The sequence below is a fragment of the Salvelinus alpinus genome, chromosome 16 (assembly GCF_045679555.1).
Source record: "Salvelinus alpinus chromosome 16, SLU_Salpinus.1, whole genome shotgun sequence".
Taxonomy (NCBI): Eukaryota; Metazoa; Chordata; class Actinopteri; order Salmoniformes; family Salmonidae; genus Salvelinus; species Salvelinus alpinus.
The window spans coordinates 12,449,765-12,475,418 of record NC_092101.1 but is presented as its reverse complement, the minus strand read 5'-3'; the positions used below and the strand labels follow the sequence as shown (position 1 = coordinate 12,475,418).

Below are 25,654 nucleotides of genomic sequence, written 5' to 3'. Positions count from 1 at the left end.
CTTTTGATGTATCAAAGTTCTTGAAAGGTCCTCCTCTTACAACGCACCACCTTTGTTGCAACCATTTTCCCCTCAAAGCAGAGGCTTTGTGGTGTATAATCAAGAGTCCTGAAGCTGTACTTGCAGTTGAAAATAAATCATTGTTTTATAGGTCTAAACTGTTATTTCGCCCTTGCAGGTCTGCTCCTGTAATGCCAAACAAATGATGTAGCCCCACACCAAGTGTGTTTAATCCACTCATTAAAACCTCTTAAATGTAAAGTGCCTATGTTTGGGGACCCTATGTGATTAAAAAAAAAAAAAAAAAATCAGTCTGTTATGACAACAGTAGCCACTATCTGGGAAAGCTGAGTATCTTGGCTATTGATCAGTGCCTTCAAATCTTTGGTATGACTTACAGCCATATATATGGGTATACAAATTTACAATGGCAATGACCTCATTTCAAGATGGCTGCTACCTACATTCCAGTTAGCACTGTGAAGTATAAACGAAAAAAACACGGAATACATTGATACACACCGAAATTCGGGGCTCCGCAGATCATTAGGATATCTTATTTGTATGACTGTGACCAACCATTATTGATCACCAGCCCCAAGAGTATAAAAAAAAAAATATATATATATTACGTTTTCAACAAACAGCGAACCACTTACAAGGTAAGCTTCAATTTGGTCTGTGTTTGAGGTAAAGCTGCATGGGGAGTATCAAATTAATCCTTAGATTGGCAATTGGCTAGATTTGTTCCCACCAATGTTATCTGATGTATGACTTAATGGAAACATCCAATGTCCACCGAGTGACTATCCTTGCGCATCAAAAATATGTTGCCTGCTAATGCGCTGTAGGCATGTATGTCCGACTGTTTAATTAAAACTAAGCATCGCGAAGGCCCAAGGTGGGTGTTGACGCGATGTGATTTCTGCCCAGTGCTCTGAATGTCAAAGTGAAGAAATTCAATGAAGCGCGGGTAAACGGCGGGAGTCCTCCAACACCACCACAATGTTTGAAAGATGTTGGTGTTGTAGAAATATTTTTTTTATAGTGAACAATAACTTTTAAGCACATCCAGTGTGTAAAAACAGTGCAATTACCACATTCGGACACTTTGGAGAGGTTGAAAGGACACCTGGATACCCCCATAACACCACTACAATGTTTGGGTGCGGTTGATGTGGTTGAAATTGTGTTTTTATACTGAACAAATAGCATTTAGGGATTGCAAATATGTAATAACACTGGAATTACCTTTTTTTTTTTTTTACCTTTATTTAACTAGGCAAGTCAGTTAAGAACACATTATTATTTACAATGACGACCTAGGAACAATGGGTTAACTGCCTTGTTCAGGGGCAGAACGACAGATTTTTACCTTGTCAGCTCGGTATTCGATCTGGCAACCTGTCGGTTACTGGCCCAACGCTCTAACCAATAGGCTGCCTGCCGCTCCAATTTACCGACACATGCCACTTTGGAAAGGTTTAGGGAAAATTGGAAACGTCATGTGTTTACACCTGACAACTTACCAAAACATCTGCCAGTTCTAGTTAAGTCTGTCAATTATTTATTTTTTGTCTGATATTGTTCACATGTTGTGGAAGCCATCTGATGTTTCCAGTTCTAGTCATCAATAATTCAGTTATAGCTTGCAAATTTTAAAGATGACTTTCAAAATAAAATAACACTTTATTTTGTGTGTGCTTGATCTTGTGTATTCTGAAGTATGTATTTGTATTTATTATGGATCCCCATTAGCTGCTGCCAAAGCAACTTTCTTATCTCCTAGATGTCGTTTTTTTCAAATATAACCCCACAATATCCCATAATGACAAAGCAAAAACAGGTTTTTAGAAACACTTGATAATAAAAACTGAAATATCACATATACATACGTTTTCAGACCCTTTACTCAGTACTTTATTGAAGCACCTTTAGCAGTGATTACAGCATCGAGTCTTCATGGCACACCTGCATTTGGGGATTTTCTCCCATTCTTCTCTGCAGATCCTCTCAAGCTCTGTCAGGTTGGATGGGGAGCGTTGCTCTGGACGCTCTGGAGAAAGCTGAACGCTTTCTCCAGAGATGTTAGATCGGGTTCAAGTCTGGGCTCTGGCTGGGCCACTCAAGGACTTTCAGAGACTTGTCCCGAAGCCTCTCCTGCGTTGTCTTGGCTGTGTGCTTAGGGTCGTTGTTCTGTTGGAAGGTGAACCTTTGCCCCAGTCTGAGAGCTTTGGAGCAGGTTTTCATCAAGGATCTCTCTGTACTTTGCTCTGTTCTTTGCTCTGTTCATCTTTGCCTCGATCCTGACTAGTCTCCCAGTCCCTGCTGCTGAAAAGCATCTCCCGAGTGGTGCAAGGCACTGCATTCCAGTGCTAGTTGTGTCACTACAGATCCTGGTTCAATTCCAGGCTGTGTTGCAGCCGGCCGCAACCGGGTGACCCATGAGGCGGCGCACAGTTGGCCCAGCGTCATCCGGGTTAGGGGAGGGTTTGGCCGGCCGGGATGTCCTTGTCCCATCGCGCTCTAGCGACTCCTGTGGCGGGCCGGGCGCATGCACGCTGACACGGTCACCAGGCGTACGGTATTTCCTCTGACACATTGGTGCGGCTGGCTTCCGGATTAAGCTGGCATTGTGTCAAGAAGCAGTGCGGCTTGGTGGGGTCGTGTTTGAGGACGCATGGCTCTCGACCTTTGCCTCTTGCAGCGACGGGACAAGACTAACTACCAATTGGATACCACGAAATTCGGGAGATAAAGGGAGTAAAAAATATATTAAAAAAACACAGTATGATGCTTCCACCCATGCTTCACCGTAAGGATAGTGCCAGGTTTCCTAAAGTAAAATCTTGGTTACAACAGACAAGGTGCCTTTTGGCTAACTCCAAGCAGGCTGTCATGTGGCTTCCGTCTGGTCACCTCCCTGACCAAGGCCCTTCTCCCCCGATTGCTCAGTTTGGCCGGGCTGCCAGCTCTAAGAGTGGTTCCAAACATCTTCCATTTAAGAATGATGGAGGCCACTGTGTTTTTGGGGACCTTCAATGCTGCAAACATTTTTTTGGTAACGTTCCCCAGATCTGTGCCTCGACACAGTCCTGGCTCTCAGCTCTACGAACAATTCCTTCAACCTCATGGCTTGGTTTTTGCGCTGACATGCACTGTCAACTGTGGGACCTTTGTTAAATAGGCAGGTGTGTGTGCCTTTCCAAATCATGTCCAATCAATTGAATTTAGCACAGGTGGACTCCAATCACGTTGTAGAAACATCTCAGGGATGATCAATGGAAACAGGATGCATCTGAGTTAAATTTGGACTCTCAAAGCAAAGGGGCTGAATAAATCAAATCAAATTTTATTTGTCACATGCACCGAATACAACAGGTGTACATTGAAATGCTTACTTACAAGCCCTTAACCAACAATGCTTTAAGAAGTTAACACGTTTTTCTTAAGTAAAACATTTAAAATAAAAGTAACATACTTAAACAGCAGCAGTAAAATAGCAGTAGCGAGTCTATATACAGGGGGTACCAGTACAGAGTCAATGTGTGGGGGCACCAGTTAGTCGAGGTCATTGAGGTTACATGTAGGTAGAGTTAAAGTGACCATACATAGATTATAGAAAGAGGGGTTTGGGTAGCCCTTTTGATTAGGTGTTCAGGAGTCTTATAGCTTGGGGGTAGAAGCTGTTAAGAAGTCTTTTGGACCTAGACTTGGCGCTCCGGTACCGCTTGCCGTGTGGTAGAGAGAACAGTCTGACTTGGGTGGCTGGAGTCTTTCGCAATTTTTAGGGCCTTCCTCTGACACCAACTGGTATAGTGGTCCTGCATGGCGGGAAGCTTGGACCCAGTGATGTACTGGGCCATACGTACTACCCTCTGTCGTGCCTTGCGGTCGGAGGCCGAGCAGTTGCCATACCAGGCAGTGATGCAACCAGTCGAGATGCTCTCGATGGTGCATCTGTAGAACCTTTTGAGGATCTGAGGACGCATGCCAAATCTTTTCAGTCTCCTGATGGGGAATTGGCTTTGTCGTGCCCAGTTCATGACTGTCTTGGTGTGTTTGGACCATGATGGTTTGTTGGTGATGTGGACACCTTAACTTGAAGCTCTCAACCTGCTCCACTGCAGCCCCGTCGCTGAGAATGGGGGCGTGCTCGGTCCTCCTTTTCCTGTAGTCCACAATCCTCTCCTTTTGTCTTGATCACATTGAGGGAGAGTTTGTTGTCCTGGCACCACACGGCCAGGTCTCTGACCTCCTCCCTATAGGCTGTCTCATCGTTGTTGGTGATCAGGCCTACCACTGTTGTGTCATCGGCAAACTTGATGATGGTGTTGGAGTCATGCCTGGCCATGCAGTCATGAGTGAACAGTGAATACTTATGTAAGTAAGCTATTTCAGGTTTTATTTTGTAATAAAAAATAAAAAAAGTTAACCTGTTTTTGCTTTGTCATTATGGGGTATTGTTTGTAGATTGCTGAGGAATTTGTTTTATTTAATCAATTTTAGAATAAGGCTGTAATGTAACAAAATGTGTAAACGGTCAAGGGATCTGAATACTTTCCGAAGAGACTGACATCAACAATGAAATAACGCATATGGAATCATGTCACTAGAATAGTGACCCGCAAAACACCAGTCTCAACGTCAACAGTGAAGAGGTGACTCTGGGACGCTGGCCTTCTAGGCAGAGTTCCTCTGTCCAGTGTCTGTGTTCTTTTGCCCATCTTAATCTTTTTATTTTATTGGCAAGTCTGAGAGATGGCTTTTTCCTTGCAACTCTGTTTAGAAGGCCAGCATCCCGGAGTCGCCTCGTCACTGTTGACGTTAAGACTGGTGTTTTGCTGGTACTATTTAATGAAGCTGCCAAGTTGAGGACTTGTGAGGTGTCTGTTTCTCAAACTAGACACTAATGTACTTGTCCTCTTGCTCAGTTGTGCACCGGGGCCTCGCACTCATTCTATTCTGGTTAGAGCCAGTTTGACATGTTCTGTGAAGGGAGTAGTACACAGCGTTGTACGAGATCTTCAGTTTCTTGGCAATTTCTCGCCTTCATTTCTCAGAACAAGAATAGACTGATGAGTTTCAGAAGAAATGTTTTTGTTTCTGGCCATTTTGAGCCTGTAATTGACCCCACAAATGCTGATACTCCAGATAGTCAACTAGTCTAAAGAAGGCCAGTTTTACTGCTTCTTTAATCAGTACAAGTTTTCAGCTGTGCGCCTATGTAGATATTCCATAATAAATAATCCGTTTCCAGCTACAATAGTAATTTACAACATTAACAATGTCGACACTGTATTTCTGATCAATTTGCACTTTTAATGGACAAAAATTTGCTTTTTTTCAAAAACAAGGACATTTCTAAGTGACCCCAAACTTTTGAACGGTAGTGTACAGTGGAAAGAAAACGTATGTGAACCCTTTGGAAATACCTGGATTTCTGCATAAATTGTTCATCTGATCTTCATCGAGATCACAACAATAGACAAACACAGTCTGCTTAAACTAATAACACACAATGATATTGTTTTCATGTCTTTATTGAACACACTGTGTTAACATTCACAGTGCTGGGTGGACAAAGTATGTGAACCCTTGGATTTAATAACTGGTTGACCCTCCTTTGGTAGCAATAACCTCAACCAAATGTTTTCTGTAGTTGCGGATCAGACCTGCACAACGGGCAGGAGGATTTTTTTGACCATTCCTATTTACAAAACTGTTTCAGTTCAGCAATATTCTTGATGTCTGGTGTGAACTGCTCTTGAGGTCATGCCACAGCATCTCAATCGGGTTGAGATCAGGACTCTGACTGGGCCACTCCAGCAGATGTATTCTTCTTCTGTTGAAGCCATTCTGTTGTTGATTTACTTCTGTGTTTTGGGTCGTTGTCCTGTTGCATCACCCAACTTCTGTTGGCTTCAATTGGCGGACAGATAGTCTAACACTCTCCTGCAAAATGTCTTGATAAACTTGGGAATTCATTTTTCTGTCGATGGATAGCAGCAAGCTCCAGGCCCTGAGGCAGCAAAGCAGCCCCAGACCGTGATGCTTCCTCCACCATAATTTACAGTTGGGATGAGGTTTTGATGTTGGTGTGCTGTGCCTTTTTTTTCTTCACACATAGGGTTGTGTGTTCCTTCCAAACAACTCAACTGTAGTTTCATCTGTCCACAGAATATTTTTCCAGTAGCGCTGTGGAACATCCAGGTGCACTTTTGTAAACTTCAGACATGCAGCAATGTTTTTTTTTGGGCAGCAGTGGCTTCTTCCGTGGTGTCCTCTCATGAACACCATTCTTGTTCAGTGTTTTACGTATCGTAGAGTCGTCAACAGAGATGTTAGCATGTTCCAGTGATGCCTAAGTCTTTAGCTGACACTCTAGGATTCTTCTTAACCTCATTGAGCATTCTGCGCTGTGCTCTTGCAGTCATCTTTGCAGGACGGCCACTCCTAGGGAGAGTAGTAACAGTGCTGAACTTTCTCCATTTATAATCACCCGACTCTCAATTTGTCTTACTGTGGACTGATGAACATCAAGGCTTTTAGAGATACTTTTGAAACCCTTTCCAGCTTTATGCAAGTCAACAATTCTTTATCTTAGGTCTTCTGAGATCTCGTTTGTTCGAAGCATGGTTCACATAAGGCAATGCTTCTTGTGAATAGCAAACTCAAATTGTGAGTTTTTTTATAGGGCAGGGCAGCTCTAACCAACATCTCCAATCTCGTCTCATCGATTGGACTCCAATTAGCTTTTGGAGAAGTCATTAGCCTAGGGGTTCACATACTTTTTACAACATATGCTGTGAATGTTTAAATGTATTCAATATAGACAAGAAAAATACAATCATTGGTGTGTTATTAATTTAAGCACACTGTGTTTGTCTATTGTTGTGACTTAGATGAAGATCAGATCAAATTTTGACCAATTTATGCAGAAATCCAGGTATTTCCAAAGGGTTCACATACTTTTTCTTGCCACTGTATATACATACATACGTACTCAAAGCTAGCTGTTAACTGAAATGGCGAGCAACGGGCAGGCGGGCAGAGACCAGGGAGACGGAGCACGCACCGAAACTAAAGTAAGAAAGTAGGCCTATAAATATCAAATAAACTAGAGATTTCACACCATTGACCCCAGTACGTACGTGTGTGTATAGGAATTTACCACAGGGGGACTCAAAGTTCTAGAAACATCTCAAGGAATGTCAATGGAAACAGGATGCACCTGAGCTCAATTTGGGGTAGGGTCTGAGTACTTATGTAAATAAGGTATTTCTGGTTTTTATTTTTATACTTTTGCATGCATTTCTAAAAACCAGTTTTCACTTTGTCATTATGGGGTTTTGTGTGTAGATTGAGGCAAAAAAATTAATAATCCATTTTGTGAATAAAGCTGTAACTTGTTTAACAAAATGTGAAATTCTTTCCCAAAAATTTAAAATAAATAAAAAATAAAGCCAAATATCTCAAATTGGACTTATTATTTTTATTTTTATTTTAATTTTTGCTTAATAATGTTTACAAGTTGTCCCTTCTCACGTTTATAAGAAGTGAGTGCTAAATGCTAACTGCTGGTTAGCATAGCTAGCATTCAGAAATCATTGGTGACAATAGATGCTTCAATTCCATTGTTTTGGTCGAGTTCGATTGACCTCTACCGCATATATTGCCACTGTTAGGTTGAAAGCCCAATCTATTCACTCTATTTCTATGAGTCCTGCTTCTGCATTGTACGGTGTGTTGCCCAGGCAACCCAAGACTCTTTGCTTGTTTCAGCAAGGTGCAACATATTTTTTTTTATATCATGTCCATGACTCAACCGCACAAATGCCTGGCGTCCCATCTTCAGTCAGCTGTTCGTTCCACAATTTTTTATTTTTTATTTAAACGTTTATGGCGGTTATTTTCTTTTCATGACGGTCTTGGTTATACGGTAATTGTGCCAGCCCTACTCCCACGTCAATTCTTTCCATTTCATCAATGTGTCAGCATGTTCTTTAAGTATTGGTGTATAGTGCCAACAATCATTAATCTCCAACAGTTTATTTACATGACTGAGGCTTCGACTATATACCACACACATCCGCTCTCTTCGCCAGACTGACTTTAATTCCCAATTACAGTTTGAAGAATACGAGTCCAGTGTTAGCTACTTTCTCTGACCTTCGCCTTTTTGAGGGGACAATGTGAAACTCAATGTAGCATAAAGAACAGAGTGCTACGGGTCTGAGAGGAATTTTAAATGGCCACCGACCTGCATCGGGTAATGCACCTTTCACATGTGAAGAATGGCCTGGGTTGGGCCCACACACCGACATTAAGTGGTTTGCTTTGACCCCATCCCAGAGGGATGTAATGAGCGGACGTGGCTTAAGTCCCCACTAATATCTCCGTGATACACCCTGAGCATCGTTGGAATAGCTCCGAAATTGCCTCAAAGGGAGTATTGGAACTGGAATTCTGTTAGTGGTTTGATATTCCTCAAAATGCCCCCAGGCTGCTGCTTCTCCTCCCTTTTTGTGTGCACACGCAGTAGCCTATGCTGTGGTGTGTGTGCCTGTACGGGTTATGTTTGTAACAAATGTTGCTGCAGACAGGTTGTCCCTGAGATCCTGCCAAGGAGCACCTCTTGCTGCCGAGCTGACAGAATGGGTCCTGGGTCCCGCTCAGATAATCAGGCTTTCTATCTTCCCCCTCTTTCCCTCTCACTCTCTTGCTCTGTTTATCCACCTATAGGCCTCCTTCTCTCCTGTCCTGCTCTGGCAAGTTGTCTCGACTGAGCCAGAACCAGTGATGTTCAGAGCTACAGTATATACTCAGAAAATTGAATTTTTGGTCCAAATTCCTTGGCTATAAGAATACAGCAAAATATTTGTTTTTCCCACTAATAATCTCACAAAAAATAATTGTGAGATTTGAAGTTTTTAAATGGTCAAAATGTGAAGGGAATATATATGTTTTTCATTTACTTTCAAATGGTTGAGGTAGAAAGATTTGAACATTCTTGTCATGGTTCTGTATTGGTGTTTTGAGGTTAGTTTGAGATCAATGCTAGTCACATTCATTGCTTAACATGAAATTCCACCATTTGTTTATGCGGATGTAAACTCAGCAAAAAAAAGAAACGTCCCTTTTTCAGGACCCTGTCTTTCAAAGATAATTCGTAAAAATCCAAGTAACTTCACAGATCTTCATTGTAAAGGGTTTAAACACTGTTTCCCATGCTTGTTCAATGAACCATAAACAATTAATGAACATGCACCTGTGGAACGGTCATTAAGACACTAACAGCTTACAGAGGTAGGCAATTAAGGTCCCAGTTATGAAAACTTAGGACACTAAAGAGATCTTTCTACTGACTCTGAAAAACACCAAAATAAAGATGCCCAGGGTCCCTGCTCATCTGCGTGAATGTGCCTTAGGCATGCTGCAAGGAGGCCAGGGCAATAAATTGCAATGTTCCTACTGTGTGACTCCTAAGACAGCGCTACAGGGAGACAGGACGGACAACTGATCATCCTCGCAGTGGCAGACTACGTGTAACAGCTGCACAGGATCGGTACATCCGAACATCACACCTGCGGGACAGGTACAGGATGGCAACAACGCCTGCCCGAGTTACACCAGGAACGCACAATCCCTCCATCAGTGCTCAGACTGTCCGCAATAGGATGAGAGAGGCTGGACTGAGGGCTTGTAGGCCTGTTGTAAGGCAGGTCCTCAGCCATCACCGGCAACAACGTCGCCTATGTGCACAAACCCACCGTCGCTGGATCAGATAGGACTGGCAAAAAGTGCTCTTCACTGACTAGTCGGGGTTTTGTCTCACCAGGGGTGAAGGTCGGATTTGCGTTTAACGTCGAAGGAATGAGCATTACACCGAGGCCTGTACTCTGTAGCGGGGTGGAGGGTCCATCATGGTCTAGGGCGGTGTGTCACAGCATCATCGGACTGAGATTTGTTGTCATAGCAGGCAATCTCAACGGTGTCCGTTAACAGGGAAGACGACATCCTCCCTCATGTGGTACCCTTCCTGCAGGCTCATCCTGACATGACCCTCCAGCATGACAATGCCACCAGCCGTACTGCTCATTCTGTGCGTGGTTTCCTGCTAGACAGGAATGTCAGTGTTCTGCCATGGCCAGCGAAGAGCCCGGATCGCAATCCAATTGAGCACGTCTGGGACCTGTTGAATCGGAGGGTGAGGGCTAGGGCCATTCCTCCCCAGAAATGTTCGGGAACTTGCAGGTGTCTTGGTGGAAGAGTGGGGTAACATCTCACAACAAGAACTGGCAAATTTGGTGCAGTCCATGAGGACCCCCCCCCCCCCTTTGTTCAGGGACACATTACTCCATTTCTGTTAGTGACGTGTCTGTGGAACTTGTTCAGTTTGTCTCAGTTGTTGAATCTTATGTTCATACAAATATTTACACATGTTAAGTTTGAAAATAAATGCAGTTGAAAGTGAGTGGACGTTTATTTTTTTGCTGAGTTTATATAAATGACTAAACCCTCCCTCTGTGTTACAGTGTGGTGCAGCTGGACCCGTCACACACCCCTGAGCCTCGTCATGTCCTGTCCCGTCACTCTCTCCCCATAACCGACATCCACTGTGGCCTGATGGGACCCCAGGCTCGAGTAGCTACTGCATCCCTGGACCAGACAGTCAAGGTGGGCTTTTTCCGCGCATCCTTACTATGCTTGTCCAAAGGGGAATTATTGTGAACTGCCTCTGAGGCTGTCTGTATGAAATTTGGGCTTGTGTATGTAGCACAAAGCTTTTTTAAAGTTATTTTTTATACTTTGTTTTTATTGTAGGAACACAAAGAAACTCTTAATGGTACATTTCCTTCCAATGAGAATATAATGGATAAAAAATAATCTTTCCATGCCTCAAGCTGTTGAGGTGGAAGAGCACAATGCAATCTGAAGTTTCCGAATGATTGTGGGCTTACATATGCATATTTTATGTTGTCTTCCACCCGTCATTTTTATTATTCACAACATTCTTATTGATAGACATCTAATCTAACGAAGTTCTGGCGTGCACTCTAGCGATGTGATTTATCTGTATTCTAAATGGATACCTACGGGCCTACCAATGTTTCTATTTTATTTTTTAGGAATTCTTCAGGAGGACACATTTTTATACCAGTGCAATCTTAATTAAAAACCTCAATTAGTTTTAGCAAACATATTTGATACTCTGTTTCGATTTAAAAAATAACATTAGGCCTTTGTCTCAGAGCGTCATTTGAACTGTCTTGCAATAGTGTTTTATGTGCTACATTACCCTTAGCGTTGGGATTTGTGTTTACTGGAACTGAAGTGGGAGGTGGTAGCCTAGTTTACAGGTCATTTGCATGCAGACTTATCGTCCAGTCGGAATATTGAAGCTAAATTGTGTTAGTCCACGCAAGCAGTGTTAGAGGAAAAAACATGAATATTGATGAAAGGGCAGACGTGAATCCCCATTGGATCTTAAGTATAATTTTATTTGTTACTCATTTAACTTGCTAACAACCCTTAATGTTTCGTGGCTCAAGTCCCAAAATAGGAAAGCAATTCTCTCTAATTGCATGAAGATACACAAAACAAGATATGCAGTTTTTGACATGCAGAAGATTTGCCAATCACTCTATCCCATTGTATTAGTTAAAGGCCCAATGCAGCCATTTTTTAAAATCTCACTATCAAATAATATCTGGGTTCCTAACTGTTATAGTTTTAAATTTAAAATAGCAAAAATCTATTTGTCAAGCAAGAATTTAGTTAGGACTGTCTGGGAGTGGTTCCTATTCCTATTTGGAAGGGCCTAATAGGAGAGACATGTAACCTGAAAGCTAGCTGTTAATAGCAAAACCTGCTGATTTTAGAAGATCCAGTGTTGATTGTTATTGGTTAAGAATACAATCAGGAAATAATACTGATCAAATTGTTTCACACTTAAAGTGCTAGTTTCATCAGCTGTAGTACAAATATGACACAAAACACAGGAAATTGGAATTTTGACCACACTGGGACTTTAAAGATAATTGCTAAAACCTTTCTTATTTACTGTTGCACTATCATATGAACTGATAAAATGGTTTTATCCAATTTAAAACGAAGAATAATAATCTTGTATTGGGCCTCAAGTGAATGATATTTCCTCCTTTTACCTCATTTATATAAAGCATCTTAAGGCCCCTGTTGAAACCATTAAACAGACCATGATCGAATTTTAAATGTGAATCAAGGCAAGGACTCTCCAAATGGAATGCCTATGTACAGTACAATCTCTTTTGGAGTGTAATGGTAGTCACAGGTATGACCACACTATTTAGACCTGGCATTGTGAAACAAACACCACAGTGGAAGGATTCACACTGCTTGGGTAGCAGTGTGAAAATGATAAGAAATATTACCAGAAGGGAACGTGTCGTGAGGTTGTAGCATTAGCCTCCATATCTTCCCACCTTTATTCCCACCTTTATCCAAACTTTTTATAGTCCTGTACCCCTTCAAACATTCAACCTCCAGCTGCGTACCCCCTCTAGCACCAGGGTCAGCGCACTCTCAAATGTTATTTTTTTTGCCAGAATTTTAAGTCTGCCACACACACTATACGATACATTTATTAAACATGAGAATGAGTGTGAGTCTTTGTCACAACCCGGCTTGTGGTAAGCGACAGAGCTCTTATAGGACCAGGGCACAAACAATAATATAACAATCAATCATTTTGCTCTTTTATTTAGCCATCTTACATAGAAAACCTTATTTGTTCATAAATAATTGAGAATAACTCACCACAGGTTAATGACAAGGGTGTGCTTGAAAGGATGCACATAACTCTGCAATGTTGGGTTGTATTGGAGAGAGTCTCAGTCTTAAATCATTTTCCACACATAGTCTGTGCGTGTATTTCATTTTCATCCTAGTGAGGACCGAGAATCCACTCTCACATAGGTACGTGGTTGCAAAGGGCATCAGCGCGATTTGCCAAGGCAGGATACTCCGAGCGTAGCCCAATCCAGAAATGTGTCAACGGCTTCTGATTTAAATTCAATTTTCACAGAACCGCTTGTTGAAATTTCAATGAGGCTCTCTTGTTCAGATATCGGTAAGTGGACTGGATGCAGGACATGAAAGGGATAACGAATCCAGTTGTTTCTGTCGTCAGTTTGGGGAAGGTACCTGTGTATTTGTGCACCCAGCTCACTCAGGTGCTTCGCTATATCACATTTGACATTTTCCATAAGCTTGTTCATTTGCACACAAAATGCATACAATGATGGAAAGACCTGTGTGTTGTCCTTGTTAATACAGACAGAGAAGAGCTCCAACTTCTTAATCATAGCCTCAATTTTGTCCTGCACATTGAATATAGTGGCGGAGAGTCCCTGTAATCCTAGATTCAGATCATTCAAAAAACATCACCCAGATAGGCCAGTCGCGTGAGAAACTCGTCATCATGCAAGCGGTCAGACAAGTGAAAATGATGGTCAGTAAAGAACTTTAAGCTCGTCACTCAATAAAAATAAAAAAAACCTGTCAATACTTTGCCCCTTGATAACCAGCGCACTTCTGTATGTTGTAAAAGCGTTACATGGTCGCTGCCCATTATCATTGCATAATGCAGAGAATACACGAGAGTTCAGGGGCCTTGCTTTAACAAAGTTAAAAAGTTTCACTGTAGTGTCAACTTTTTTCAAGCTATCAGGCATTCCCTTGGCAGCAAGAGCCTCTGGGTGGATGCTGCAGTGTCCACAAGTGGCGCGGGAGCAACTTTTTACCACTCTCTCCCTGTTATGGCTTTTGCGCCATCAGTAGAGATACCAACACATCTTGACCACCAAAGTCTATTTGATGTTACAAAGCTCTCCAGTCCTGGTTTCCAGTGGTTTGCGGAAGAGGATGTCTTCCTTAATTGATCCCCCCCATAAACGTAATGTACATATACCAGGAGCTGTGCCAGTCCCGCCACGTCTGACTCATCCAGCTGTAAGGCATATAATTCACTGGCTTGTACGCGAAGCAGTAATTGTTTCAAAACATCTCCTGCCATGTCACTGATCCGTCGTGAAACAGTGTTGTTTGATAAAGGCATTGTCTGTATATTTTTTGGGGCCTTTTCCCCCAGCATTGTCCCAGTCATATCCGCGGCAGCAGGAAGAATGAAGTCCTCCACAATAGTTTGGGGCTTGCCTGTTCTAGCCACTCGGTAGCACACCATAAAAGACGCTTCTAACTCCTTCTTATTAATTGTTTCTGCCGCTTTTATACATGTCTTTACTACCCGACAGTCATCTTCATTCCCGCTCCCAAAAAATTCCCGTGGCTTATTTTTCAAATTGTCATGTCTCGTTTTTAAATGTCGGCACAAGAGTGAAGGTTTCCCATGAGAGAGTAACGGTTAATGTGATTTGAATGTTAATTATTTGACTAGGCTACCTGTATTTGACATTGTTATTTTGCTAAACACTAGATGGTTTAATTTTATTTTTGGCAGTGAAAGGAGGCTTCTCAGGTGAGAAAAAAACCTCACCCAAATGTATAGCCTCGTTGGAAACTATAAATGTACTGTTTGAAATTGAAGATATGAACCCCCATATCAGTCCTTGATGCTCGTGAGTCCTGCCATTGCTTAATTTCCTTCAAACAGTTCTGCCTGTCATTCTTACCTTGAACAACACCATTCTGACATTGTCGAGCAACACTTCAATGACGCAGTGTACCAAAAATCTTTTTTTCTGCTCCGTTTGAATTTGCACTGACAGGATTTGAAGCAATCAGGCTTGTAAAATGCGAATGGTGACATGACAGATCCAAGGGCTGGTGGCGTTTGATGGCTGCTGTAGCTCTGTGAGGACCCTATTGGATGAGCTGACGGTTGACAAGCCAATCGAACAAGGGAGCCTGATTTGACGGGTTGCAGGCCTGTGACGCACCAGATCGTGTGTGCTAAGGTTTCCGTTACACGGAACCCAACCCGGCCGCGTGCCATCATGCATAATTGTATTTTGTCCCCCCACACCAAACGTGATGACGACACTCAGGTTATTATATCTAAACAAACACTGAACCAATTATATTAATTTGGGGACAGGTCAAAAAGCATTAAACATTTATTGCGATTTAGCTAGTTACCTTGCACTTGCTAGCTAATTTGTCCTATTTAGCTAGCTTGCTGTTGCTAGCTAATTTGTCCTGGGATATAAACATTGAGTTGTTATTTTACCTGAAATGCACAAGGTCCTCTACTCCGCCAATTATTCCACACATAAAACGGTCAACCGAATCATTTCTAGTCATCTCTCCTCCTTCCAGGTTTTTTTTTCTCTTGAAGAATATTGCGATTGGCAACTTTCATAAATTAGGTGCATTACCGCCACTGACATCGTTCGTCTTTCAGTCACCCACGTGGGTATAACCAATGAGGAGATGGCACATGGGTACCTGCTTCTATAATCCAATGAGGAGATGGGAGAGGCAGAACTTGCAGCCTATCTGCGTCACAAATAGAACTGACTTCTATTTTAGCCCTTGGCAACGCAGACGCTCGTTGGCGCAATAATTGAATAATATAGATTTCTAAATATATTTTGCTACGCTCGTGCACGCGACACGAGCGGTGTAGTCAGCCTGTTTTGGTAAATGTGGCGCCGGACATTTGATCGGCAACTCTTTAATTTACCAGACATTTGAGAAATGTACCTGACCCATATGCAGTGGGTGCATAACCTGACTAGGGCATCCACCCACGGTGTTCAGAATGATAGAAATCACATTTACAATATGGTAATTAACAGAACATGCAAGTCGAGTATGCAACGATGTGCTGTCCTTACCGAATTCTGATGTGCACTTTGAACAGCTTAGAATAACTGTCCTCATTTACTTTTCCTCAGCCAACAAGACAAGTAACCAACAGCAAGATCACTGGCCTATGTCAACCTACTACTGTAGAAAAGTTTAGGCTACCTATTCTATTGGTCAGTTTGTCGAGAAAGAAATGGCATATTCTGGGACAGTTGTGGGACGATCGATCCCAAATTCATACAACCAGTCGTAGGCTACATTAAAAAAAGCAATGAGTCTGATGCAACCGATCATAACGTTTCACTTAAAATGTTGATGAACTATTATTTCTTCACATTATAAGCACAGCAATGCCCACATGGCAGCAGGCTACACAAATATTTGTTCTATAATCCAATTAGCATGAAAACACCATTGTCAAACGGGCACAGCACATGCGAGCGGTTTCATGTGACAGAAATGAAAATATCCATTCGAAATTTAGAAAGAGGAGATCTAATATGCGTATGTATAGAGATTTCAAACTATCACCAACTCATTGCATAGTGGTATCTGACGCACTGATGAAGCCTGCCTTTCGTTGCATTTGATGCGGCGTTCAAAACAACTGGGAACTCGGAAATATCCAACTCAGACGGGAAAAATAGTTTTGAACGGTCATTCAACTTGGAATTCCAATTCTGGCCTCTTTCTATAGCTCCGATTTTCCAACCTAAAGATCATGATTTGACCTCATATATTTTCCAGAGTTCCCAGTTGTCTTGAAAGCACCACAAGACACTGCAGCTCTTGCGCTGTCTGATCGATTTTCCACTCAAAGGCTCTGTATCTGTATGCTATAGGTGGGATAAATAAGAAGCATAACGAATATACTGAACACACGAGCCAATTTAATTTCATTAAATTATGCAAATTACCCTATAGACCGATAAGCATGACCAGTGAACTGGTATTTACATTAATCAATATGGTAAAAAACATTATTTCACAATGGGATATGCAATGGGCGCCAATTTTATTTAAATAGTACCCGCAAAACACCAGTCTCAACGTCAACAGCGAAGAGGCGACTCCAGGATGCAGTGTTAATGTTGTAAATGACTATTGTAGCTGGAAACAGCTGATTAAAAAATAATAATACAAAAATATATGTTATGGCATATCTACATAGGCGTACAGAGGCCCATTTATCAGCAACCATCACTCCTTTGTTCCAATGGCACGTTGTTAGCTAATCCAAGTTTATCATTTTAAAAGGCTAGTTGATCATTAGAAAACCCTTTTGCAATTATGTTAGCGCAGCAGAAAACTTGTACTGATTTAAAGAAGCTTTAAAACGGCCTTCTTTAGACTAGTTGAGTATCTGGAGCATCAGCATTTGTGGGTTCGATTACAGGCTCAAAATGGGCAGAAACAAAGACCTTTCTTCTGAAACTCTTCAGTCTATTCCTGCTGTTGTGGGAGGTGCAGTTGCCGTACCAGGCGGTGATATAGCCCGACAGGATGCTTTCAATTGTGCATCTGTAAAAGTTTGTGAGGATTTCAGCTGACAAGCCACATTCCTTCAGCCTCCCGAGGCTGAAGACTGCTGTTGCGCCTTCTTCACCACACTGTATGTGTGGGTGGACCATTTCAGTTCGTCCGTGATGTGTACGTCGAGGAACTTAAAACCTTCCACCTTATCCACTGCTGTCCCAACGATGTGGATGGGGGGGGTGCTCCCTCTGCTGTTTTCTGAAGTCCACAATCATTTTGTTTTGTTGACGTTAAGTGAGCGGTTACTTTTCTGACACCACACTGAGTGCCCTCACCTCCTCCCTGTAGGCTGTCTCGTTGTTGTTGGTAATGAAGCCTACTACTGTTGTCGTCTGCAAACTTGATAATTGAGTTGGAGGCGTGCATGGCCACACTGTCATGGGTGAACAGGGAGTACAGGAGCGGGCTGAGCACGCACCCTTGTGGGGCCCCAGTGTTGAGGATCAGCGAAGTGGAGATGTTATTTCCTACCTTCACCACCTGGGGGCGGCCCGTCAGGAAGTCCAGGACCCATTTGCACAGGGCGCAGTTGAGACCCAGGGCCTCAAGCTTAATGATTGGAGAGTACTATGGTTACTGAGCTGTAGTCAATGAACAGCATTCTTACGTAGGTTATTCCTCTTGTCCAGATGGAATAGGGTAGTGTTTAGTGTGATGGCGATTGCATCGTCTGTGGACCTATTGGGGCGGTTTACAAATTGAAGTGGGTCTAGTGTGTCAGGTAAGGTGGAGGCGATATGATCCTTGACTAGTCTCTCAAAGCACTTGATGACAGAAGTGAGTGCTATGGGGCGATAGTCATTTAGTTCAGTTACCTTTGCCTTCTTGGGTACAGGAACAATGGTGGCCATCTTGAAGCATGTGGGGACAGCAGACTGGGATAGGGAGAGAGTGAATATGTCCGTGAACACAGCAGCCAGCTGGTCTGCGCATGGTCTGAGGATGCGGCTAGAGATGCGGTCTGAGCCGGCAGCCTTGAGGGTTAACACATTTAAATCGATATCGTATAAATCGAGGCTAGCCGGAACATATCCCAGTCCGCGTGATCAAAACAATCTTGAAGTGTGGATTCCGATTGGTCAGACCAGCGTTGAATAGTCCTTGTCACGGGTACATCCTGTTTGAGTTTCTGCCTATAGGAAGGGAGGAGCAAAATAGAGTCGTGGTCAGATTTCCTGAAAGGAGGGCGGGCGAGGGCCTTGTATGCATTGCGGAAGTTTAGAGTAGCAGTGATCCAGTGTTTTGCCAGCGTGAGTGCTATAGTCAATATGCTGATAGAATTTAGGTAGCCTTGTTCTCAAATTTGCTTTGATAAAATCCCCAGCTATAATAAATGCAGCCTCAGGATATATGGTTTCCAGTTTGCCTATTTCCAGTGAAGTTCCTTGAAGGCTGTCATGGTATCTGCTTGAGGGGAGATGTACACGGCTGTGATAATAACCGAAGAGAATTCTCTTGGGAGATAATACGGTCGGCGTTTGATTGTGAGGAATTCTAGGTCAGGTGAACAAAAGGACTTGAGTTCCTGTATGTTGTTACAATTACACCATAAGTCGTTAATCATGAAACATACACAACTGCATCTAGCCTGCCTGATTGGGCAGCCATTTGGACCAGTAATGTGTTTTTTCTCGGCAGTTTAGCCTACAAGGTCCATGCACATTAGCAGGCCAGTAATATGGTGTATTTCTTTCAGGTTGTATCTGCTAACAGAAACATGCTAATGCATGGATTTCTAGGGGCACGCATATGAATTATGAGAAAGCTGGAGCACGGAGGAAGATATATCCATAGTTTCCACGTTTTGGCTTCCGTGTTTTCGAAAATGTGGAAATAATGCCTTCTCTAGAATGCCCTTCTAACCAATCAGAATCAAGTATTCAACAATACTATGGTATAAACACAAGCAATTTTCTTCTGTACAAAACAATTATTCATCTCGTTTCTCTCCATCATAGAAATGTGGTTTGTTAATGTCATCTTTTGTCTGAAGTGAATTGAGAAAACCAAACTGCCACCTGCAGTTTGCCCCGGTAGTAAAGGCATACCGGAATGCAAATATTAAGTGATGAACTGAAGCTATGTATAGGGAGCAAGGCAACACAGGCCCTGGTGCTCCGTGTGTTTGATGTCCGTCTCTCTCCCCTCTCCCTTCATCCCCCAATGTGTGGATGAGCTACTGGAGCGTGCGTGTGTGTGCGTGTGTGTGCGTGTGTGTGCGTGTGTGTGCGTGCGTGTGTGTGCGTGTGTGTGCGTGTGTGTGCGTGTGTGTGTGTGTGTGTGTGTGTGTGTGTGTCCGTCCGACGCAGGGCATGAACTACTCTGATTAGCTTTTTGACTCCTGTGCCGAGTGACTGACTGACATCCAGCGGCTCATTGAGAAATCACTCCCAGGCTTTTATTTAGCCAGCCAGCCAGTGTTCCTATTGATTTCTAACGGCAAGCCATCTTTGCAAATATAGAAGAAAAAAAATCTGTTTGTAGAGGTCATAGAATTACTCTAGACAATATTTTGCATTGGCGCGTACTGTAAATAAGTCCACAATTCTTGGGGCTCCTGGTTTTGAAGTGGGCACTAACACAATGGAAGACAATATAGCCACAATGGAAATCAACCTGTTAAAATGATCAGCCCCTCACCCAGGCATCAATAATGAATGCCACTGGGTTATGAATTTAATTAAGAAGATGTCATATCTATACCCTGATCAATATGATTAATCAGTCATGCTCCCGCAGGGTATTTCTCCCATGTGTTTGTGGTGCTTACTTGAGCTCTCAGAAATGGTAGATTATCTGCTAAAGCCTCATACCTAGCCTCCGCATCACGTCAGGTAACTCATACTCACCCTACTGTCTATTACTGCTTTAATCTAATCTACTGTAGGCTAGATTATATTAATATACAATATTTAGGACCACGGTCACAGCTATGCCTTATCTTTATGTAATCAAAAGAATAACTAATAAGTGCCTTAATCAGTTTTAATGCACCTCTCTAGTTACGTTTTGGAGGTTTTGGAGGTTTTTTGATTTCTATGGCCAAAAGTAAGAGGCAGTTGAGTTGGCATTTTGAGTAAGCATTCTCAATGTTTTAATAAATCAAAACAAATAAAATCTCAAAGTTATGTTGAATAATAAAGCATCTGAATTCTCAGCATTCTCACCATGCAGCCAGGAAGTAAGCCGAGAGCTAGTACTTTGGTTGACCAAAACATCGATTGGCTTTTGCACCGACTTTACACGCTATAGGTATAATTGGGATTGCTGATATGTTATTGCTGCACTTATTCCATTGCACAGCCGTGCACGAACACGTGATCTTTTGCTAAGGTATGAAGCTATGGTTGCAGTTATGATGGCATGCAGACTTGGATGGGAATCATGTATTCTCATCTCTGGAATGCATTCCCGTTAAATTAGGTCAACCCCTCTCAAAATCCAATTAAGATGATATACATTCAATGCATTGGGAAATGTATACAAACAACCTCCATTTTTTAAAGCCACACAGCACTGTGTTAAACTCAATATGCATTCTGTAGTGACTTAATTACTATTAGTATCAGACACATTGTGTCAACGATCAGTACAGTGAAAATGTCCACTATATTTACCTGCCTGTAAGCTATTTCTTCTGACTATACCTAATGAGATTTGATCCTAATATACTGAGATGGGGGTACAGAGTTCACATAGTCCGTGCTGTTCTACAGGGCATTTGGAAAGTATTCAGTCCCCTTTTTCCACATGTTACATTACAGCCTTATTCTAAAATTGATTAAATAAAAGTCAATCTACACACAACACAGCATGACACAATGAAAACAGTTTTTTACAAATCTTTGCTAATATTATAAAAAAAATTAAAACAGAATTACCTTATTTAAGTAAGTATTCAGACCCTTTGCTTTGAGACTCGAAACTGAGCTCAGGTGCATCCTGTTTCCATGGATCACCCTTGAGGTTTTTCTACAACTTGATTGGAGTCCACCTGCGGTAAATTAAATTTATTGGACATGATTTGGAATTGCACACACCAGTCTATATAAGGTCCCACAGTTGACATTGCATGTTGGAGCAAAAACCAAGCTATGAGGTCGAAGGAATTGTCTGTACAGCTCCGAGACAGGATTGTGTCGAGGCACAAATCTGGGAAAGTGTACAAAAACAATTGGGCAGCATTTTAAAGGTTCCCAAGAACACTGTGGCCTCCATCATTCTTAAATGGAGAAGTTTGGAACCACCAAGACTCTTCCTAGAGCTGGCTGCCCAGCAAAACTAAGCAATTGGGGGAGAAGGGCCTTGGTCAGGGAGGTGACCAAGAACCCAATGGTCACACTGACTGAGCTTCAGAGTTCCTCTGTGGAGATGGGAGAACCTTCCAGAAGGACACATCTCTGCAACACTCCAACAATCAGGCCTTTATGGTAGAGTTGCCAGACGGAAGCCAGTCCTCAGTAAAAGACACATGACAGTCCGCTTAGTTTGCCAAAAGGCACCTAAGGACTCTCAGAACATGAGAAACAAGATTCTCTGATCTGATTAACTATTTGGCCTGAATGCCAAGCGTCGCGTCTGGAGGAAACCTGGCACCATCCCTACGGTGAAGCATGGTGGTGGCAGTATCATGCTGTGGGGATGTTTTTCAGCGGCATGGACTGGGAGACTAGTCAGGATCGAGGGAAAGGTGAACAGAGCAAAGTACAGAGAGATCCTTGATGAAGGTTCAACTTCCGACAGAACAACGACCCTAAGCACACAGACAAGACAACGCAGGAGTGGCTTTGGGACAAGTCTCAATGTCCTTGAGTGGCCCTGCCAGAACCCGGATTTGAACCCGTTCTAACATCTCTGGAGAGACCTGAAAATAGCTGTGCAGCGACACACCCCATCCAGCCTGGCAGAGCTTGAGAGAAACTCCCCAATTACAGGTGTGCCAAGCTTGTAGCGTCAGACCCAAGAAGACTCGAGGCTGTAATCACTGCCAAGGTCCTTCAACAAAGTACTGAGTAAAGGGTCTGAATACTTATGTAAATGTGATATTTAAGGTTAAACATAGTTTTTTAAATATATTACAACATTTTCTAAACCCGCTGTTGCTTTTTCATTATGGGGTATTGTGTGTAGATTGATGAGGGGGGATAAACTATTTTATACATTTTAGTACAAGGCTGTAACGTAACAAAATGTGGAAAAAGTCAAGGGGGTCGGAATACTTTCCAAAGGCGCTGTATCTCCAAGACGAAGAGTCGTGTTACAAATGATCTGTGAACATCATCAGGCACCTGCTCTGAGCTGGAAATCATTTTGAACAATGTCCCTGCCCATGACTTGTTCAAAAGTATTTGTTTACAGGATGTACAGTATTTTATTCAGCAGTTGGGTCACATGCAATCTAATGAAGAATATGCTTGTGGCTCATGTCCAATAGCAAAACAAATGTCCAGCAAATCAAAATGGAAATACTACCTCTTTCAAATGTTTTCAAGTGACGCAATTGCAGCTCTTTTAACAAGAATCATCGTAGTTGTTTAACATGCAAGTTGTCGATCAATCCATTATATTCCATAGTTTGAAAGGAATTAGTGTGACGTGATTTAGCCCGTACTGTATAGATATAGTTTGATAAATTACAGAGTGGAGCTCTGATAATTCTGACTCACCTTTCCTCCCCAGTGGTTTATATTTAATTGACAGGCGTGGGTTGTCTCTTCCATCTCTCTTCTTCTTTCATCTTGAAAGTCTCATGTCCCTTGTGGCAGTTGGAACAGCCCCCCAGCTTCAGAACATGTTTAAGATGTAGGCTAACAACCTTTTTTTATTAGGCTAATATTTTTTACTTCATATTTAGGTTCACCAAACATTTTCATACTTAAGATTTTCTGCATGGGTCAATGTAACACAGAGCCCTACTTACCATTTTCCATCTATAATTCTAAAGTTTGATTTATTGTAGCATGTTTTGGCTAAGTCAATAGCGTCCCTTCATGACGAATAGCTGGCAAACTATTTCCATTAGGATAAATGCGTAAGTAAATTGTAAATCCAGAACATTCACTTTAGTCTTACTCGTGCTTAACTTTAACGCTATTCCTACACCATCCATTGGGTTATATAATTCAAATGGACTACTTTTCATCATTTCTACCATTTGCAGTAAATCAACTTAGCACAAGAAACAACTTTAAAATACTCAACTTTCAAGCCTCTCAACAGATGAGAATATCCTTCATACACGTGTTTCATTCAAATATATAACTTGAAATCAGACAATATGCACGCACATAATGCTACTCAAAGTCTACCTCACTTATATTGAGTCTCATTGTGCAGGATGCCATGTCGGGCTCTCTTTTGCTCAATTCTAATACGTCTTCACTGCATACCAAATTTGTCAGCGGCTCGTAGTGTCATGTTCAATATCATCAGCTGCTCTATAGATTCCAGGCTGTCAGTCTCCACAGACAAATAATTTCCCCTGTCCGATGACGGGGAGTGATCGTGTTGGCTGAAGGAGAAGCAGACGGCTTGCCAGAGAACAGGGCTTGTTAGGACAAGGCAGGTTGGGCTACATATAACTTTCACTAGCCCCCCTCCCTCCCACCCCTATGACAGGCTCTAAATAGTTGAGCCCCACCATTCCCTCTAGTATACTCAGACTCAGCAGAGTAGTGTCTTGGAGGAGAGATGGGATGGGGTGTTTTTGAATGATTTCGTATCTTATTTTGTGTTTTTTAATGTTTGGTGTACTCTTGTTTTTGTAATTCCATGACTGGGTTGTCTAGAAGTTGGCTTTGTTCAGGCCTGGCTCTCAAAGTTTTTCTCTCCCAAGAGCCATCAGGGTTTACCTTCAAGCTGTTAGGAAAGTTTGCTTTTGATAAATGGTGCGATCAAAATCAATTTGATTATGGTGCTACCAAAGGGAGCGCATATACTTTTCATGTCATTAGTAATCTGTCTTTTTCATCACTTTATTTTTACCAGGCTTGGAGTCTGCTAGATTTCTTAATAAAAAAAACAAAAAAACAAGAACAAATATGGGCTATATGGTCACACCTGTTGCAATCATGTCCCTCCATCCATATCAGAACTAAATTACAGTGCGTTCGGAAAGTATTCAGACCCCTTTTTCCACATTTGTTTACATTACAGCCTTATTCTAAAATTGATTGTTATCAATTCACACACATTACCTCATGACAAAGCGAAAACCAGGTTTTTAGAAATGTTTGCTAATTTATAAAAAAAAATAAGTATTCAGGCCCTTTAAAATGAGACTCGAAATTGAGCTCAGGTGTATCCTGTTTCCATTGATCATCTTTGAGATGTTTCTACAACTTGATTGGGGTCCACCGTGGTAAATTCAATTGATTGGACATGATTTGTAAAGGCACACACCAGTCTATATAAGGTCCCACAGTTGACAGTGAATGTCAGAGCAAAAGCTAAGCCATGAGGTCGAAGGTATTGTCTGCAGAGCTCCGACAACCATCTCTGCAGCACTCCACCAATCAGGCCTTTATGGTAGTGTGGCCAGACTTCTCAGTAAAAGGCACATGTCAGCCCACTTAGAGTTTGCCAAAAGGCACCCCAAAAGGCACCTGAAGACTCTGACCATGAGAAACAAGATTCTCTGGTTTGATGAATCCAAGATCGAACTCTTTGGACTGAATGCCAAACTTCACATCTGGAGGAAACCTGGCACCATCCCTACAGTGAAGCATGGTGGTGGCAGCATCATGCTGTGGGGATGTTTTTCGGCGGCAGGGACTGGGAGACTAGTCAGGTTTGAGGGAAAGATGAACGGAGCAAAGTACAGAGAGATCCTTGATGAAGCGCTCAAGACCTCCGACTGTGGCAACGGTTCACCTTCCAACAGGACAATGACCCTAAGCACACAGCCAAGACAACGCAGGAGTGGCTTCGGGACAAGTCTCTGCATGTCCTTGAGTGGCCCAGCTAGAGCCCGTATTTGAACCCGATCTAACGTCTCTGGAGAGATCGAGACCGAGCTTGAGAGGATCTACAAAGACGAATGGAAGAAACTCCCCAAATACAGGTGTGCCAAGCTTGTAGCGTCAGACACAAGAAGACGTGAGGCTGTAATCGCTGCCAAAGGTGCTTCAACAAAGTACTCAGTAAAGGGTGTGAATAATTATGTAAATTTCTTATACATTTGCAAAAATGTCTAAAAACCCATTTTTGCTTCGTCATTATGGGTTATTGTGTGTAGATTGAGGGAGTCAACCATTGTATTCAATTTAATAATAAGGCTGTAACGTAACAAAGACCAAGGAGCTCT

General features: G+C 42.3%; 1 protein-coding gene across 1 annotated transcript in view; it reads left to right on the top strand.

Moving 5' to 3' along the window:
* Window positions 1-25,654, top strand: part of LOC139540819 (WD repeat-containing protein 18) — a 98,122-nt gene that overhangs the window by 8,382 nt on the left and 64,086 nt on the right. Inside the window, exon 4 of the mRNA XM_071344801.1 lies at window positions 10,539-10,680. Within this exon, the coding sequence (XP_071200902.1) occupies window positions 10,539-10,680 (142 nt within the window). The remainder of the gene's footprint in view (window positions 1-10,538; window positions 10,681-25,654) is intronic.